Source organism: Haliotis rufescens, unplaced genomic scaffold, assembly GCF_023055435.1.
Source record: "Haliotis rufescens isolate VD_foot unplaced genomic scaffold, xgHalRufe1.0.p SCAF_19, whole genome shotgun sequence".
Lineage (NCBI taxonomy): Eukaryota > Metazoa > Mollusca > Gastropoda > Lepetellida > Haliotidae > Haliotis > Haliotis rufescens.
The window spans coordinates 24,879,391-24,898,185 of NW_025963879.1; the positions used below are offsets into that span (position 1 = coordinate 24,879,391).

At 41.1% G+C, this 18,795-nt stretch overlaps 1 protein-coding gene across 6 annotated transcripts in view; it reads left to right on the plus strand.

Moving 5' to 3' along the window:
• The window catches only part of LOC124143285 (E3 ubiquitin-protein ligase TRIM56-like), a 124,569-nt gene that overhangs the window by 35,190 nt on the left and 70,584 nt on the right, over positions 1–18,795 (plus strand). For 2 of the 6 annotated variants that reach the window (XM_048399065.1, XM_048399072.1), the window contains exon 3: positions 11,162–11,325. In XM_048399065.1, coding sequence (XP_048255022.1) covers positions 11,162–11,325 — 164 coding nt within the window. Of the gene's footprint in view, positions 1–337; positions 3,080–7,995; positions 8,112–9,048; positions 9,453–11,161; positions 11,326–18,795 lie in introns of those variants that run through there. The other 4 variants (XM_048399073.1, XM_048399067.1, XM_048399074.1 and 1 more) reach the window with 4 other exon arrangements.

Sequence of the window (18,795 nt, forward strand, 5' to 3'; positions counted from 1 at the left end):
AAATTTATCGAAAGTCATTTATTAAGTTGTGTTCGTGTACACTGTTTTAACAAGTAACAACGATTATCCGGACATGATTCGAAAGGGAGAATGTCTAAGGTCTATCTCAGACACAATCGCCATTTTTCTCTGAAATCTATATCTATATGGCGATTTCTATCAGTGAGACAAATCCAATGTTATTTACATACTTTTTCACATTACGTCGTATTGGGATGTTATTGATGCATGTTGTCTCACCCAAGTGAGTGATGTACATGATATGCCACATGAAGTTCTGTAATAGATTGTGATATAGAACTGTAAATATCTCTTCATGATTACATTCCTATTTCAGATACGACTCACTGTAGTTATTGTAAGGAGGAAGGGGAGACAACTCCAGCTACATCTTGGTGCTCTGTTTGTGACGACGCACTCTGTGAACGATGTATTCGAGTACACAGACGAATTCCATCTTTCCGTCACCATGACGTAGTTGACCTGTCTGGAGAGACAAAGGTTAGCGTCAAGAGAAAGGTCATGTGTAAAGTTCACAAAGATGAAAATATCAAATATATTTGTAAAGATTGTAAAACAGCTGTTTGTCAAAAATGCTGCACTATCAATCACAGGAAATGTGACTTGGTTGTTGAAATTGAGTCGGAGATTCCTTCCTTGAAAACTGAGCTAAGAAGGAATAAAGAGGTATTGTTGAACAAACAAGACGATATGAAAACACATATTGGTAAACAAACCTCCAAAGTCAATGAAGCATTAACACTTTACTTACAAATAGAATCGAATATCAAATCTGCAAGTCTCAAAGCAATAGAGGCGATCAAAGTCAAGGAACGGACACTTTTGGCTGAACTGAAAGAAATGTCTGACAAACACATTGGAGAACTGAAGGCAGACATAAAGTCAGGTGAGATGTCAGTACAGGTGTACCAACAACAGGCAGAGCTGATAGACCAGACTCTACAATCTGAGTGTGACATGGGTGTGTATGAGATGTACCAGGGATGTGAGGCCGTTGATGTGGAGGCTGTCGGAGTCGCAGACGTGAAGGAGAAGGGAAGAATAGCCAGGATCATGTTCAGACAGGACACGGACAAGCTGAGTAGAGCACTGGACGATCTACAGCTGGGTGAGATAGACGTCCTGTATGAGGGTGTGCTGGACCTGAAGGCGACTCTTGTGGTACAGGACACCATTAACACCAGAGTAGCAGGGGATATGTTAAGAGAAGACATCTGTGACGGGGTAGTGGTAGTGGTGAATGGTACAGACACAGTGGTAGTCACAGACATCTACAACAACAGTGTGAAGTCCTTCTACACCAGGAACAAGCAGCCGTGTCACAGCAGGCTCAGTGTGGGTGGTAATCCGTATGGTATAACAAAGTTGAAGGACAACCAGGTGGCTTTCACTATGCTGGGTACCAGACAGATTGTAACAGTACAAGTCAACCCTGACCTGGAGCTGCTGTCAACCATCACAACCAGCAAACAGTACTGGGGTATAACGTCTCTGACACCATCAACACTAGCAGCAAGTTCCCACTCCCCTCCCTGTGTTGATATTCTGGATATGGCGGGACATGTGCTGAGGTCAATTTGTCCAGGCCAACCTAGTAGATACATCTTGAAGTATCCCTTCTTCCTTTGTACCACGAGGACAGGAAACATCCTGGTGTGTGACAGTGGATCCATGTGTGTCGTGTGTCTGACTCCCGAGGGAGATGTGGTGTTCACATACAGCCCTACAGGAGACACAGCACTGAAGGATGCACTTGGTATCACAAGTACGAGCACAGGCGACATCCTGGTAGCAGACCAAACACTACACAGAGTCCTCCATCTGACTGAGTCAGGACAATTTGTAAGAAACATACTGACATCACAGGATGGCGTCCAGAGTCCACGTGGAGTGTGTGTTGGTGGTCGTGGCCGCATGTACGTATGTACACCAGATGGAGTGAAGGTATTTACATGTAAGTGAATGAACATGTCGCAATCCTCCTTTCAATCAACTGTAGTCACGTGTGAGTTGAGGATTTAGGTTTGGATATGTATCATTGTGTATTTACCTTTAAGCACATTTCACTGTGTTTTAGTAAAATCACATTATATATTAGTGTTTAATCACTCATCTGAGCTTCGCTATTTGAATTTGATGAATGAAGATTTAATCATACATGGTCTGTAAGTGTACATATTATTTTTGTAATCTCAATAGCAAGACACGGTTATTCACTACCCTTTCAGATCTAATCTGAACATGTTTTCCATTTTATGTATTACAAACTTCGATTCGATAAAATGTCATTATATCGAATACCAGATCCTCCGCATGATGTGTTTTTCATGTTTGTAACCACAATGCGAGTGTAACATGGAGCTATTCCTTCTGTTCGACACTCTTTTGTTACAGATGTATATATCAAGCGCCGTTTTACTATTTATTCCTGATTTCATATCAATAATTCATTTAATGATACCCCAAAATGAATTATTGTGAATTATCATCATGCCAGTGTTTTATGGATCTATTCGTGATATCCGATATATCTGTGTAATATTTACATGACAGCCAGACTTATAGGCATTCAATGACCACAATGATCCGGGCGACAGTTGCTGAGTTCGACAGGTTAATCGTGGCTGCACACCGCCAAACCAGTCAACGTGAAAAGCCCGTATTAAGCAGCCATTGTGACCAACCGATCACCAATTTAGTCACCTTGTATAACATGGGTACAAATCAAGGGACGAATTTAAGTACAATGTCAGCCTCAGTGTTCAACAGAATCACCTGAAACTACTCTTGTACATATATACATTAAATGTACTGATTGTTTTTGTAACTTCACCTAATGTTTCGCGTTATGAAGTACAGAACCGACAGCTCTCTCGTTTCTGTGGTGAGGACTTGTCACATTCATTTGGCTTCTGAGCGGTCGAAGGGAGATAAATCGTGATTGGATGTTTTGTGAAGCGCAATAAAATACAGTGAACGAAAGTACACGTGAAGCCAGGAACATTTTATCACAAAGAGTGATGTTTATGTGTGTTGCAAATAAATGAATAGACTGTAATTCTGTTTGTTGGTCAACAATGCGATATTCAAGTTACATGTATGACGGTAAATAATCGTGTATGAACGCGAGAAACCAGTGACTGACATCACGAGCAACATCCCAAGTCGTTGGGTCACGATGACACTGTATCAGCCAGATGACGGAGCCTGACCATTTGGTCGCCTCGTACGACACGCACAGGTTGCTGAGGACCTATTCTAACCCGGAATCCCCACGTGGAGACCTTCATTGGCTGCTTGTTGTGCACCGCCAGTGCGATAAAGACGCACAAAGGCCTTTACATATTCATAGGAAATCTCTGCGTTAAGCAGAGTCGACTGTAAGATTCCGACTATATCGTAAGCAAGTCTTTATTGAACATCATCAAATTGTGATGATACCAGGTGTTCGCTAAAAGGTGAGTGTAGCCTGTCCCACCGGCGGCTCCTCTCACCAGCAAGTCAGTTGTTCACCTGAAAAGACACTGAAACATGTTGTTCAAGTCAAAACAGGGAATAACATCTGACATCAGTTTCACCATGTTAGTTTTGCCGACGTGGGCAACCTAAGCATGCTATACAATCAATAGAAGCAAGTGAACTATTCTAGAGCTGAGGGGACTGTTCTCGACCTGTGTACCGTTGTTTTGTACCCAGGTACATGCATCTACATGTTCACGATGTTCTCTAAATGTATGTGTACCTTTCACCTACCCTGCAGACATAAATGTGTACCTAGTTTTTTCAGTGCAAATAAAGAAAATTTGTCAAAGCCTGCGTAGCTGTGGCACCAGAATCCTTTATTCCCCTTGTCGTTATCTTACTCACTCAAAAACAGACTAACACAACGCATATTACTCTGTCTGAATATGGACTGCTCAACAGGATATAGTGGAATAAAAGTTACTGCACACAAGTTAATCTACCATGTGCCATTCAAATAACAACAAGGGTGCTTCATAAAAATGACGGACTTTTTAATATTCACGAATTTGTACAGCGAATCTATTCACGTTGTGCGAATTTCTGATGGACATCTGCGCATATGTGGAGCCCATACAGACAGGCATCTCTCAATCCACCTGGGTGTTTTGAAGAAAACTTTCGCTGATAAAGTAATGATCTGTTCTGGGATGCGGGGTTAGATAGAGTTCATCATTTATCAAAATGTGCATCGTTCTAATATTAGTCATAATGTTTCATACAACGTGAGGCAAGGACATGAAGGATGGTCAGACAATTTGGAGGCGACGCTAGATAATCATCAGTATTCTTCAGTTTCTTCGTTTGTAGTATAACGCTGAACTCGGCAATGTTCCTGCTATATGACGGCAATTGGGATAGGTGACATGCATCAATCAAGTCAGCGAGCCTGACCACACGATCCCGTTAGTCGCCTCCTACGATAAGCATTGTCGCCATTTACAGCTGGAAGGGTAGCTGAAGACCTATAGTATTCTTCCCCGATCTTCACGGGTGGTATCAGTGCTAAGTGGCATACGCAAATAATCAATAGATATCGCATATATTGATACTAACACATTGAATATTCTAATACACAAAGCAAAAAACAGTAACCCTGGGTACAAGAGGAAAACTCCTGGTAGATTTGACGTATCAAAGTAATCAGTAGGCCATGTGTTTGTCATGTACACATGTTGTGGGACATTGCTATGTCCACCCAACACTAACAGGCATACGTCACCCATGCCGCGGTCAACGTGACTTCAAGAATATTGAATTGTGTACCAGCTGGGAAGAAGATCGCGGATTTATAAAAATGTCTTGGGTAGGAAATTTGAGTCTGAAGACACACGTTAATACTACGTCACATATTGTAGGGATAGTACTAGTATGCCCGTTGATGTCAGATCAGCGTTTATGAGATATACACATGGCCTTTAAAATGTCATCAAATACTCAGGATTCCTAAGGTGGACTTGCTGGAGTGGGCTATGTTAATACCTGGGATACATCAGACCTGGGATGAGTGCAGATAAGGTATGATACATCAATCAAAGTCTATCATACCTACTCTGGTATGACAACAATATTTGTTATATCTTTTTCTGAAACATCCGAGGCTTCACAAATAGTGCAGCAGTTTTCTTATCCTTTGTCATGTGATTCATGGACACAATCATTACTTTGAGCTGATAAAACTTCTACAAAATGTGTACCCTTGAAAAGATAAAATGATAAAAGTATATGATAAACTTAAGCCATTTTTAAGTTTGGCGCGTATACTAGTTGTTTGTCATTTTTATGCCACAGTCAGAGCAGAGCAGTACCACCTATTGCCCGGGGACTGGTCAAATGACGCATCTGAGCCTTCCCCAGAGGTCATCATTGTACTGTTACAGGATATGAGGGGGAGGAGCAGAGCAGTACCACCTATTGTCCGGGAACTGGTAATTGGCCTTTGGAGAAATCTAACTCCTAAACATTTCTGAAGATTATGGGTCCACTTGATGCAAATGTCTGACACTACATCCCTTGTTTTCACGTTGGTCTCTTGAACCATTACATCAAGTATCTCAACTTTGGTAACATCAAGTAGCTTACCTTTGGTTACATCACGTAGCTCACCTTTGGTTACATCACGTAGCTCACCTTTGGTTACATAAATTAGCTTACCTTTGGTTACGTCAAGTGGCCGACCTTTGGTTACATCACGTAGCTCACCTTTGGTTATATAAATTAGCTTACCTTTGGTTAAACTAATACATTAGCAGACAACACTCGTGCGTTAGGAACCCACACTAAAGCATCAGATACACACACTAATACATTAGCAACCAACCCTCATGTATTAGGAACCCACACTAAAGCATCAGGCACATACACTAATACATTAGCAACCAACATTAATGTATTAGCAGCCAACACTAATACATTCTCAACCCACACTAATACATTCTCAACCCACACTAATACATTAACAACCAACGCTAATGCATTAGTATCCCACACTGATGCATTAGCTACCCACACTAATTAATCAGCAACCAACACTAATGCATTAGCAACCCACACTAATACATTAACAAACCACAATTATGCATTAGCAACCTACACTAATGTATTAGCAACCCACACCAACCCACATCGTAAGCAGTAGTGTGTGGACATCAGTGTTTGGAACACTCAATACCTGATTGCTGCTGCTGACCTGACGTGACGGGGAATCCCCTTGTAGTGACGTCATATTCAAGAAGAACACGTGTTCTCCTGTCATCACTGATTTTCAGTGGTCCATTCATCTGTAAATTCACTGCTATTTTGCAATTTTAGCCAAATGGAATCTGATTATTTAGACTGCTTATTCTCTTCTCTTCCATTGACAATTTACATATATTAAGACATCAATTGTTTAAGTTACTTTAATTAGCAAAACATGTTGTGGTATTTATTTTATTGTTAGACAATGATTGTAACTGTATTACATTGTTTCTGTTGACATTCAGAAGTTCATTGCATGGAAAAAATTCAAGTGTACACGATATACATCTTTTCCTTTGGACAAGAGGCCGCTCACATGACGTTCAAAACGACACAACTTGATGTTCTTACGTTTTTAGGGGACCGTATTCTTGAAATGACACCGACGGACTACTTACACTTTCCTGGGGAACCCCTGGGAATTCCCTTACACGCATACACGAAAAAGCGTTGTTTCTGGTTATTTAGTGCCATTTTTCTTGAACTCAAACACTTAGCACACATTGAGAAACGTCAGAGTGTTTGACTGCATAATCGTTCATGAACCAAACCATCCAAACTATCGTAGTATCGACTCGATCCGTGTCTAGACTGACAGCGACAGCCTACGGGAATCTATGGATTTACCTTAGTATCTTTATTACATTTTTCAATGATCGATAATTTATAATTGATGACCAATATGTAACCGCAACAGGTTCTTGACAACTCGGAAACCTCTACCGTCATACCCGTCACATTTATCATTTTGTACTTAATGTAAATGTATTACGACGCGCTGACATTCTGACTGACTTATTGAGGTAAGACCTTTTTCCTCTAAAGATGATATTTTCTTTATGCATTAGTTTTAAGTGATTTTTTTTATGTCACCACTGCCATCATATTTAATACTGCCATTCAATTTTGTACAACCACTCTATTGCATACTGACAATGTCATCGCTGTGCAGTAACTTTATTAGTTGTATTTTTGATTGTATACCATTTGTTGGGTGTTTGTTGGTTTCACTCTAAATTCCTTTTCGAACAAATTTTTGGATTAACATATTGTTTTAATATTGAAATCGACACGTATCAATATGTTAAAATCCTACATTGATGAGGAATGTTGATTTCATAGATGAGAAACATCCTTGCTTATACAACATGGGTCTGTCGTGCTACTGAATGGCAGCCAACAGGTGGAAGGCAATCTGTCAACTGTTGGAAGGTGCAAGTTGAAAGACAAGGCTATTTTAATGTAATAAACTTGCTGTTCAGCGAAATAATTTTGTACTTACAACACAAGACATATACAGCTGCATCAATGAACAGTTCTTGCAATAACATGACATATCACTTCCTGGTTTTATATAACAGAAAAAAACTGCTTATCTCTTTGTAACTTTAACCAACTCCATGTACATGACATTTGTCTCCGACTGATAATGTTGTGCTGTCTATCATGTAGCCAACTAAGTGGTGCAACTGTATTGTACATGTCGCATCAATTAAACATGCAATATAAAATAAATAACAAATAAAATAGTTTATATTTAATTCGAATTTTATGTACTTCTGCTGTGCTTATTTAACATGAATGATTTACTACACTGTATAAAATATGCTGCTTGCTTGTGGGATAACAGGTGGCTCTGATTCACTGCGGTGCTACAGTGTGGGCCTGCTTTCAGAACCTCCTACTTGTTGTCGAAATCCTATTCTGGTTACACACGTGCATTCGTCACCACTCGACTCTTTCCGTAAACTGCGAGAAGCTTGTCCCGGAATGACACGAGTTAGTCACGAATGAATCACTTCCTGCTGCTCAATTTCCCTCAACACCAGGTAAGTGTGTGTTGTCACAAGGCTTACGTCTACTTCAGTTATAACGCCACACACCTGTCCTACTGTGTACTGGTAACACCACAAGGGTTCATCTAACTATACAGTCATCTCCAGGCCGATTCTCATGACCGGGCACCTTATTAAATGTAACATGTAGGCTAACCGTAATACTTTAAAGATCCACTTTCAACCACTTGATTTCAACACTGTGACTGATCTCGATGTATGTGTATGTATATATCACGTGTGTCTGTTACAGTTATCACTGACATGATCCCTGACAAATGCTGCAGTAAACAATATGAGAAAATACTTCTACATAACCATATTATTTCACATCTGATAGAGTCCAACCTTAACGTCTCCTACTTTTGATATGGTAACGAGTGGATGTAACCCTACAACTATGTAACGTGATCGGTACACTGCACACAGTTTATGTTGTAAAGCCAGCGGGCGGCCTCGAGTTGAAAAGCACAGTTCACAATCTTCTAACTGATCCCGGGTTTACACAGACGGGTCAATTGGTAAATATATATGCTTCCCGCAGGACCGCCGCGAGTTGATACACACACACACACACACACACACACACACACACACACACACACACACACACACACACACACACACACACACACACACACACACACACACACACACACACACACACACACACACACACACACACACACACACACACACTCATATACGCGCGTACGCACGCCCGCACGCACACACACAAATGCAGTCAGCCTAAGTGCGAGGCAGAATGTCAGTTCTTAATTCATAAGATCTGCATACATCTGAAATAATGTTTTTTTATGAAACGGGATATTAATTTATTTTTACAAGATCCAGATGATCCAGGCGGTGAATGGAATGATACTAATACACGACCTTAGTTTTGAACGGGACAGCAAATAAGTGCCACAACTAAAGTCGGTCGTAGTGTCACGTGTTTAAGAACAGTAAGCTCGGATTGTGGCTAAGATCAGTATGTTGTGTACACCGGAAATACAATGGCTTGTTTGTATTTAATAGGTAAGATGGCGACCTCCAAGAAGTTAACAGAAGACTTCCTGACATGCACCATATGTACAGAGGTGTTTGACAAGCCCTGTACACTTGTATGTAATCACACCTTCTGTCGGAAATGTGTCGTCAACTACACCAAAACCAGACCAGAAGCCATCAGCGCCAAGTCTCTCCTGTGTCCATTCTGCAGAAAGATGACGAAAGTGTCTGCCCCTGAGAGACCAGTGGAGGAGTGGGCGGATGACTTCAAGCCCATCTTTATCATCCAGGGACTCTTGGACTCGTTTGGTCCCGAATCTAAAGGTGAGCGTTTGTGGTTTGTACGTATATATGTGTGGTTCCACGACTGAGTGAGCGAGTATGGTATACGGCCTTTCAGCAATATTCCAGCAATATCACGGCGGGGGACACCAGAAATTTGGTTTCACACATTTTGGTGCCCATGCTTGGAATCGGCGTGACGATCGAACGCTTTAACCACTAGGCTACCGCTCTGCCCCGAAAGGTACCACAACATTTGATTTGAATATAGAAATACGTTATGTTAAAGGTTTCTGTGCTATATCGAAAGTCATCTACAGGTTGTTTGTAAGGTTTGTGTTGAATATGAAATCATATCGTGTACACGTACAGTATTAACAAGTGGTAGCGATCCTCCAAACCTGATGATACAGGTGACATGACCTCCGGTCGACGTCTATTACGCTGAGGATAAGAATGTGTGTAAAGTTAAGAAGAAAGTTTTCTGTTTTCTGTGGATTTTGTAAACCCGTTGATGATGTTGTTTGGATGGTTTGTGTACAAAATGAAATCCTATTGTGTACATGTGCTTCATGAGTAACAGCGATATGATCTAAGGTCTATCTCAGACACAAACGCTGTCTTTTCCATGATCTATGTGACGAAATTAACCAGAGCAACAAATCCAGTGCTATTTACATCATATTTCACGTTAACACTTATTGAAATGTTTGTGATGCATATTTTGTCATGATGTTCATGATGTGCCACATGAAGTTCTATATGGAACATAATTGCATGGCGCCGTGGTTCTTTTGGTTTTGGTTTGAGAAAGTAACATGGGATGAGTAGTTGGAAAGATGTAAACAAACTTCTAAAAGAAACTTTTTCTTTATCTCACAAATGTATGATGATATGCTTACATACAAAGTACATGAATAACTATTTTTTTAAACATTCCTAGCTGTAAATTATTACACTAAACATTTTTATGTCATTCGGACACAATCATAAGAGGAGATCACGCTCTGTCCTAGATTGTTTTACCTGCTCCAGAGCACTTGCACTCTTCGCCTGCAGCTGCCAGGAGGCGAAGGGCAAGGTACTAGTCTGGCTGTATTCGAACTATTTCCCCAATACAGTATTTCGCTACGGTGAAACGTTGACCCATTTCCGTGAAGCGGGTGTGGCTGTCGAGAGGATCGAGGACAGGCCTACAGCAGGAAACGTTGACACAATTTCCGTATAGCGAGGTATTAGCACTTTTGTACATTACAGGCTACAGGAGTAGACATATCAGCATTAGGGAGTTAACTCTGACAGAGAAGTACGGTTCATGGGTAAAAAACCCAAACATACTCACAACGTTGTGGGTTTCAATTTTAACAATATCTGCATGTCTACACTGATTGCCTTCATTATGAAATAATAACAATGTAGATATTATTTTGAAAAGATAAATAGTTTTCCAGTGTAGATGTATCATGTATACCACTATGATTGTGTCAACTTAATATCCCCAATACTAGTTTTGTTTACATGTTTACTATGTTTGTTACCTACTTTTGTGTTACATAAATATTTAGACTGAAATGTGTCATATTCCCATTCCTGATTCTGAAGGGACCACATGCACATTACAATTTGTTTTACTTCTGGGTTACACATGTGCGCTTTATGACAGTACATCTAAAGGTACTGCATCAATAGCTAGTTTTACGTGTCATTCCTCCATGTTGATACTCTGGATCAAAGTCATCTTGTTATTTCAGATACGACCGACTGCAGTTATTGCAGGGAGGAAGGGGAGACAACTCCAGCTACATCTTGGTGCTCTGTCTGTGATGACGCACTCTGTGAACGATGTTTAAGGATGCACAAACGAATCCCATCTACCAATCACCATGACGTAGTTGACCTGTCTGGAGAGACAAAGGTGAGGGCCAAGAGAAAGTTCATGAAAGCAGAAGTTCAAGCTGAATTGAAGGACAAGTTCGAGAAGATGAAAATTGAGAGGACCAACCCATACCAGGGTGTGAATCTTCTATGTAAAAAATCTGGATGACGTGGTCGACGACGAGAGGCTAAGAAACGAGTTCTCGCAATTTGGAACCATCACCAGTGCTCGAGTCATGAATGAAGGTGGTCGATCCAAGGGCTTCGGTTTTGTGTGCTTCAGCTCTCCCGAGGAGGCAACCAAAGCTCTGACCGTGATGAATGGGCGTACCATTGTGTCAAAACCTCTGTATGTGGCACTGGCCCAGCGTAAGGAAGACCGGCGTGCTCACCTTGCCTCACAGAGGATGCAGAGAATGACCACCATGAGACAACAGCAAACGGCACAGTTTAACCAGATGTTCCAGCAAACTGGAGCAGGTAACTTTGTGCCCACAATGCCCCAAGCCCAGCGTGGATTGCAGAACCAAGTCCGACCAACACAGCCGACTGCAGGTTTCCAAGGCATGCCCACCAGTGGTCAGATGCGCCCTACTGCCCCTCGAGCTGGCCAGCCAACCGTCCGTGCAGGTGTAAATGCCCGTCCAATCAGTGCCAACAAACCCCAATGCTCGCATGGCTGTGATGGGTCCGAGCATGGGCAACCGACCAGCAGCTGCTGCAGGAGCGATGCCCAATGCCCCCAACAGACAGAGATTCAAGTTCAACACCCAGATGCGCATCCCCTCAACGGCTGTTCCACAGTCACAGGTCATGCAGCAGCCCTAGCAGTCTGTTGTCATCCCAGGCAGGAGCCTCCGACAGACTCCATTTTGGCTGCTGCACCACCACAGGAACAAAAGCAGAGGATGTATCCCGGGCTGTGAAGTTTGGGATATCTGTTCTTCTTCAAACACAGGAGTCCATTAGTGGGTCCACAACTCTTTATTTATGATATAATAAATCATACAGCATCTAAACAATCATGATTATGATAACGAGACAGACATGGCCAGACAGCATCACAGAGGCGTCATAGCGCCAACCTGCCTAGCCGCTGTCCGAGGGTCAACTCCTGACGAACAGAAAGTATTCTAATTTTATCCAGTCAAATCACTGACCAACTGCCACGTATCGAATACGACACCTCTCTGGTCAGCCTGCAGTATCCCGCACCTCATCCACAATGTTAAGCTTCAGTGGCCAACCGGCCATATTCTAGTGTTAACTAGGAGCCACTGACCTGCACATGATTCCGTGCTGTTGGCCATAGTTATAATAGCCCAGTTGCTCTTATAATTTGTATTGGGCAGCACTGTGAATATATATCTATATATATTTAACTAATGTTAACCAGTGTTTACCAGGAATGCTTTTTAATAAATCCAATGAAATCATTTATATCATTGAAGTTTGTGTCCCTTTTGACCCTAATGTGAGTGACAAGATTCAGGAAAAACGTGGTAACTGTGCAGACCTTGCTTTCGAAATGTCACGCTTGCATTCCATGTACCAAGTTGTCCAACTCTCCATTGTTCACGGTGCCTTAGATTCTGTTGACTGACATTGTAGAATACCAGGGTTTGCTACCAGGAATACATTTCTTCTGCCAATCTGGGTAATGCGGAAGGCTGCAGTGTTGGGGAGTCTTAACATTCTCCGAAAAGTTCTTAGTGGGTTTGACCCAGGTGCATACAGATGCAAAGCGAAAGCCATGGTACACGACATGGAGTCTGTTGTAGGAAATGTTTACAAGTTCTCTACACTTGCGAGAGAGGACGCCATTTATTAGTTTAGATTGGAACCGACCAAGCTCTGGGGGTTTCACACCAACAAATCTACAGAATTATAAACAGGACAAAGAAGCATGGGATTGTCGAAAAAAACAATGGGACTTAAAAGAATATCAGAGAGATTTGATGCAAGGGTAATTAGGCATGCAGTGTACAAGCTTCATGAGCAGAATTAACCCCCGACTTGTAGTAGAATTCAGAAGGAAATTAAAGACACAATTCATGTTTCCCAGACTACATTAATTATTGCTCTCCACGAGATGGGATTTCGATACGCTGGACATGGCAATGACTGAGCAGGTAACAGGGGAAAATATTCAATTCTGTTTTTGAGGTCACATTATCTCTGAAACATTCATGACTTTCGCAGTCAGGGCTTCCAGGTTATTTACCTTGAAGAAACCTGGGTGAATAAGAATAATTCCACTGATTGCATGTGTCAGATGGACAAAAAGCGCCCTTGGTACCATCAGGTAAAGGTAATCGTTTCATTGTTTTGCACGCCGGAACCGTGATCTTGGACTTATTGGTGGATGTGAGCCAGTTTTCGAGGCAAAAAATAAAACTGATGATTCTCATAAGAAAATGAATGTGTTATGTTCAAAGACTGGTTGGAACATCAGCTACCCACACTAAACAACTCAAGTGTCATTATCATGGATAACGCCAGTTATCATAACGTTCAGGAACCAGACTGTCACGCCAAACGTGATTGGTCTGAAGGCGACCATACAAAATGTCTGACATCTTTCAATGGCGACTTTAGACTATCTGAAACAAAAGTTCAACTCGGGGAGAACATTCGCTTGAATAAGAAGCCAGTCAAGTACAAGGCGGCACAACACGGTCACGCTGTATTACGCCTGAAAGTCAGACATTGTCAGCTCAACCCTTTTGAGCTAATCTGTGCTAACTGTAAAGGGTTCATGTCACCGGAGCGTTAACAAGCTCATGTTGAACTCGGGCCCCACCAGCCTGCACGTGCATCACACAGCTCAGTTCCACGGTCGCAACCTTAACTCTCGGACTCCACCCACCCTACCCTTAGATTTTTGAGTAGTTTTTGAAATTGATGTTTTTATGGGTGCTTATAAAATATCTTCTTTTAATACCTTATTTGGGCCAAATTAAATCAATTGCCAATTTACTCCCACCACTTTAATGTTATATTTTGCTTAAAGACTTAACATCATTGGTTCTCGTCATTTGATGACAGAACATTTACAATGCTAAAGTACATACACATAACTAGTTGTTTTTGTAAACGATGAATACGTTAATGTACTAGGAAGTAAGGTTGCTTTAAGTTCACATTCATGAAAACTCGTGGTGCGACCATATTAAACATATACAACAAACGTTAAGGGCAAAGTGCAAGACCTGCTCAGTAAAGACCCAATGAAACATTTACCTTGTTCAAGCTCCACAGGTCAAATACTGATCATAAACAGAGATATCGGGGTGGTATGATGAAAGTATAACGTCTTAGGTATACAAAGTGAAAGAATGTGATCGCAATGTCATGTTGGAAATAGATCTCGGCTATTGCCTCAGGTTAAAGTGCATTAGTATTTCTGATTAAACACTTTACATGAGCTCACTATGTGCGATCACAACTAAAAAGTTGATTATATGTTTCAGAGGGAAGTATATTGAAAGACAGGTTTAAATGTCAAGGTAAGCTGAGATACAATGTTTTAATTTCTTATCAATATGGAAAGGGTTTTGCTGCTTTTATTAATTGCTTGTGAGACAAAATTAATGTTTGCCACTTCATACTGTATTTGTATCAATGACACAGAGGATTGATAGAAAATAAACAGAATGTCTTGGGTATCGAAAGGCAAAGAAATGCTAACATACGGAACAGCAGAAAGACAGCGTGGCCTTACAGCGTTACATAAAGATAAAACATATTTTGTAGATAATTTGAATGATAAGGAAACAAAAATATTAAGAGGCTGAATCACTTTACCATACATGTTGCTACACAGGATGGTTGCAACAGGCAATCTCTCTCCTTTATACTAAACTCATTATTGATTTCTTGTTCTAATTTCTGATCAAAAGTCCTTCTAATATTTTCGAGCGCCTTCGTGGTCTAGTGGTAGAGCGGCCGCGCTGAGAGGGAAAGGTCCGTGGTTCGATCCCCAGTCGCGTCTTACAAAAAGACGTTAAAAAATGCAACTTAATGTTACCCTACCTGGCGCTCGGCATCAAGAGGCTAAAACAAGGACTGGTCGGCTCGGAGTCAGTATACTGGGTCTGAGTGGGGTATTCATGTTAAACTGCCACGTGGTATCTAAGTGGGCTAGCACTATAAAATCGGCATAAGTCCGGACAAGTAAAAGCAGCCTCACACACGTGCATGCACGTCGCTATATAAGTGCAATCATCTTGGACGCGATGTAAGCCCAATTACACCTCACCTCACCTCTAATATTGTCCAACCTAAAACATACATGCCCTATATAATATAATAGATAAAAGCTGGGAGTTGTACCTTATCAGTGAATATGTAAGTCTCACTGATTCATGACCACGTGCTTTTGATAAAGTCGACATCCTACAATGGACCTTACGTTCAGCAGAGATTTCTTATCAGGATGGAAATAAACTTAAACAGAGTCACAATGTAACACTATTTCTGTTACTGTTAAAAAATACAACTCTAACCCTCTCACTCATTCACAAATATTTGTGTCAGTGTTTAATAGCTAACATTATCGATGACCATCCCAAACACAAACTCAACGTCTGATTTTATAGAAGTACAACATAGAGCATTTACCACTTTGGGGTTATTGTTCACTGCACCTAACATGTCAGCTTAAAATAATTTGTTTGTGAACCTGTTTTACGAATATTGTCAAATTGGTATTGGTAACTAATTATGTAATACCATGCCTTGACTTTTTGACGGTCTGTATGGATGTCATTGTTTCCCATGACATTCCTCCTTTCTTTATTTCAAATGTCACACGTGTGTGTCGAGGATGCGCAGTGCACGACACAGTATTTCCAGTGATAACGAAGTCCCAAGTCCAACAAGGTTATATCAGGCCTTTTGAACGCTGTCCCTTGACTCGTTTCCCAACCTCACTGCATCAGGTAGGTCTGACTTGTCTGTCATCAGGTATGTGTGAACCTCAGTACTACTGTGTACGAGTAACATCACAATGGTTCATCTTACCACACAGTCATCTCCAGACAGATTCTTATGAACTAATTAAATGTAACATTTTGGCTAACCAGATTAGTTCAAAGATCTACATTCACTATTTCCTCCAATCCACAACTTGACTTCAATACTGAGACCGATCCAGAGGTATGTGTATGTATATATCACGTGTGTCTGTTACAGTTATTACTGACATGATTCATGACAAATGCTTCAGTAAACAATATGAGAAAATACTTTTATGTAACCATATAATTGTAGGGTCTGATAAATTAGTCCGAAATTAACGCCTCCTACTTTCGATATGCTAATGAGTGGGAGTCGCCGCAAAACGTGGTCATGTGATCGATACACTGCACACACATCATGTCAGCCAGAGGGTGACGACCATTCACTATCTGCTCACTGACACGCTACTAATCCCGGTACTCGGTGTCGCTATAACATATGCATTGTATAACAAACGCGAACTGTCAGGCCATCGATGTTTTGTATGTTTCAAAACCTCAAAGTGTGGGCGTGTGAAGGATAATACCAACAAACAAACACGCAAAATTACTTGGGTAAGCCTCATGCGTTCAAAACTTGTTTTATGAATTTTCCCTTCTTCGAATATCCAAATGATGAAATACTAAGGGGACATTTTTTATATATAAAAAGCGAAATATGTTCAGTCAGTCAAAGTGTGACTTGCCTAAGAATGTCAGCTCGGATTGTTGATAAAATCTGCGATGTTTTTTTATATATATAAAACGGGGTATTCGTTCACTTTTTTCAATATCTTTATGATTCCAGTCGAGCGAATGTGTAAGCACAACAGAGCTCTTTTTATTGTTTCTTATTTATGGACGGGACAGTAGACAGATACCACAACTACAGTCGACCCTAGGATCACTGTCACGTGTTTAAGTGTGTTGAGTTCTGATTTGGGGTAAGAAGTGCATTTTTCCACAGGCAGGTTTGTATTTTGTAGGTAAGATGGCAACCTCCCAGAAGTTAACAGAACACTTCCTGACATGCACCATATGTACAGAGGTGTTTGACAAGCCCTGTACACTTGTATGTAATCACACCTTCTGTCGGAAATGTGTAGTCAACTACACCAAAACCAGACCGGAAGCCATCAGTTCCAAGTCTCTCCTGTGTCCATTCTGCAGCAAGATGACGAAAGTGTCTGCCCCTGAGAGACCAGTTGAGGAGTGGGCGGATGATGTCAAGCCTATCTTTGTCATCCAGGGACTCTTGGACTCGTTTGGTCCCGAATCTAAATGTGCTTGTACGAATATACCTGTTGTTTCTAAGCTTGTGGATTTGAGCAGATATTTTTCATTGTTTCTATGGATACCTAAAATACATAGTACAACTTACTTCGAACTTATCACTTATTACTTTGATTCAAAATAGGCAGGTATCGTTGACCCATGTGCAATGTTTTGTTCATAATTCTGTATGTATGAATGCGCGTCAGGCTGTAACGAACCGGAACAAATATGTCGGGGGAAGGCGGGTGACATTGTCAGTTACCGGCAAATTCAAACATTAGTTTCCTGAGAACGGGAAGACACAGTTGGAATACACGTGAGCAGAAAGGGAATTCCCTCGACTGTAATATTTGGATTCCCCGACATTCCGTAGTAATAAAGTAGTCCGCCTCGGTTAAAAAATACAAAAGTCCAAAGATGAGCTGTTTAATTTACCCAACCTGTTTCACGAATGTGATTTTCAAGAGTAAAGTTATACCGTTACGTTGTTTTGACGTCACGGTGCACTCTAATTAAGAATTGAGAGTTCCTTGGAGTATGAACCTTCATAGAGTGAGGGCCAAACTGTATGAAGGTCGGAGCTTGCGACGACGTTCAGACAATGTTTGGTCCTCACTCATACATTCATACAATGTTTGGCCCTCATTCTATGAAGGTTCCTACTCCAATGAACTCAAACAAAGTGAAAGTCAATTCTTATAATTTTTTTATATCACTATTTGTACCGCAAAGGACGCAGACCTTGATCTATACACCATTATTTTTAGTACCTGTTACTTTATGTTTATGACAGCCATACAAGAACCAGCTGTATCGCAGAGTGAAATAGTTCCTCAAAAGGAGAGGTGAAATGAGCTTATTTATGCTCAACATGCTCAAAGGGAACAACTTTTGTAGTTTCTGTCAACGCAATGTACTCAAACAATATCCTCATTAGATGAGAAAGGTCTGTGACAGCACGTCGTAATACATTTACATGAAGTACAAGACGTCAAAATGATCGACACGATTAACGTGACGGGAGAGATTTCGGGAGTTGCTCATGAACCCATGGCGGTTACATGTTTTAGTCATCATTGATCAATTGGCCGATCATTGAAAGTTGATTAAAGATGTGTCAAATAGACAATAAGGTTGTCATAGATTGCTGTAGACAGTCACTGCCAGCCTAGACACGGATCGAGTCGATACTAGATCTACCATAGTTTCGATGTGCATTTCTTCGTTTTGTTCAC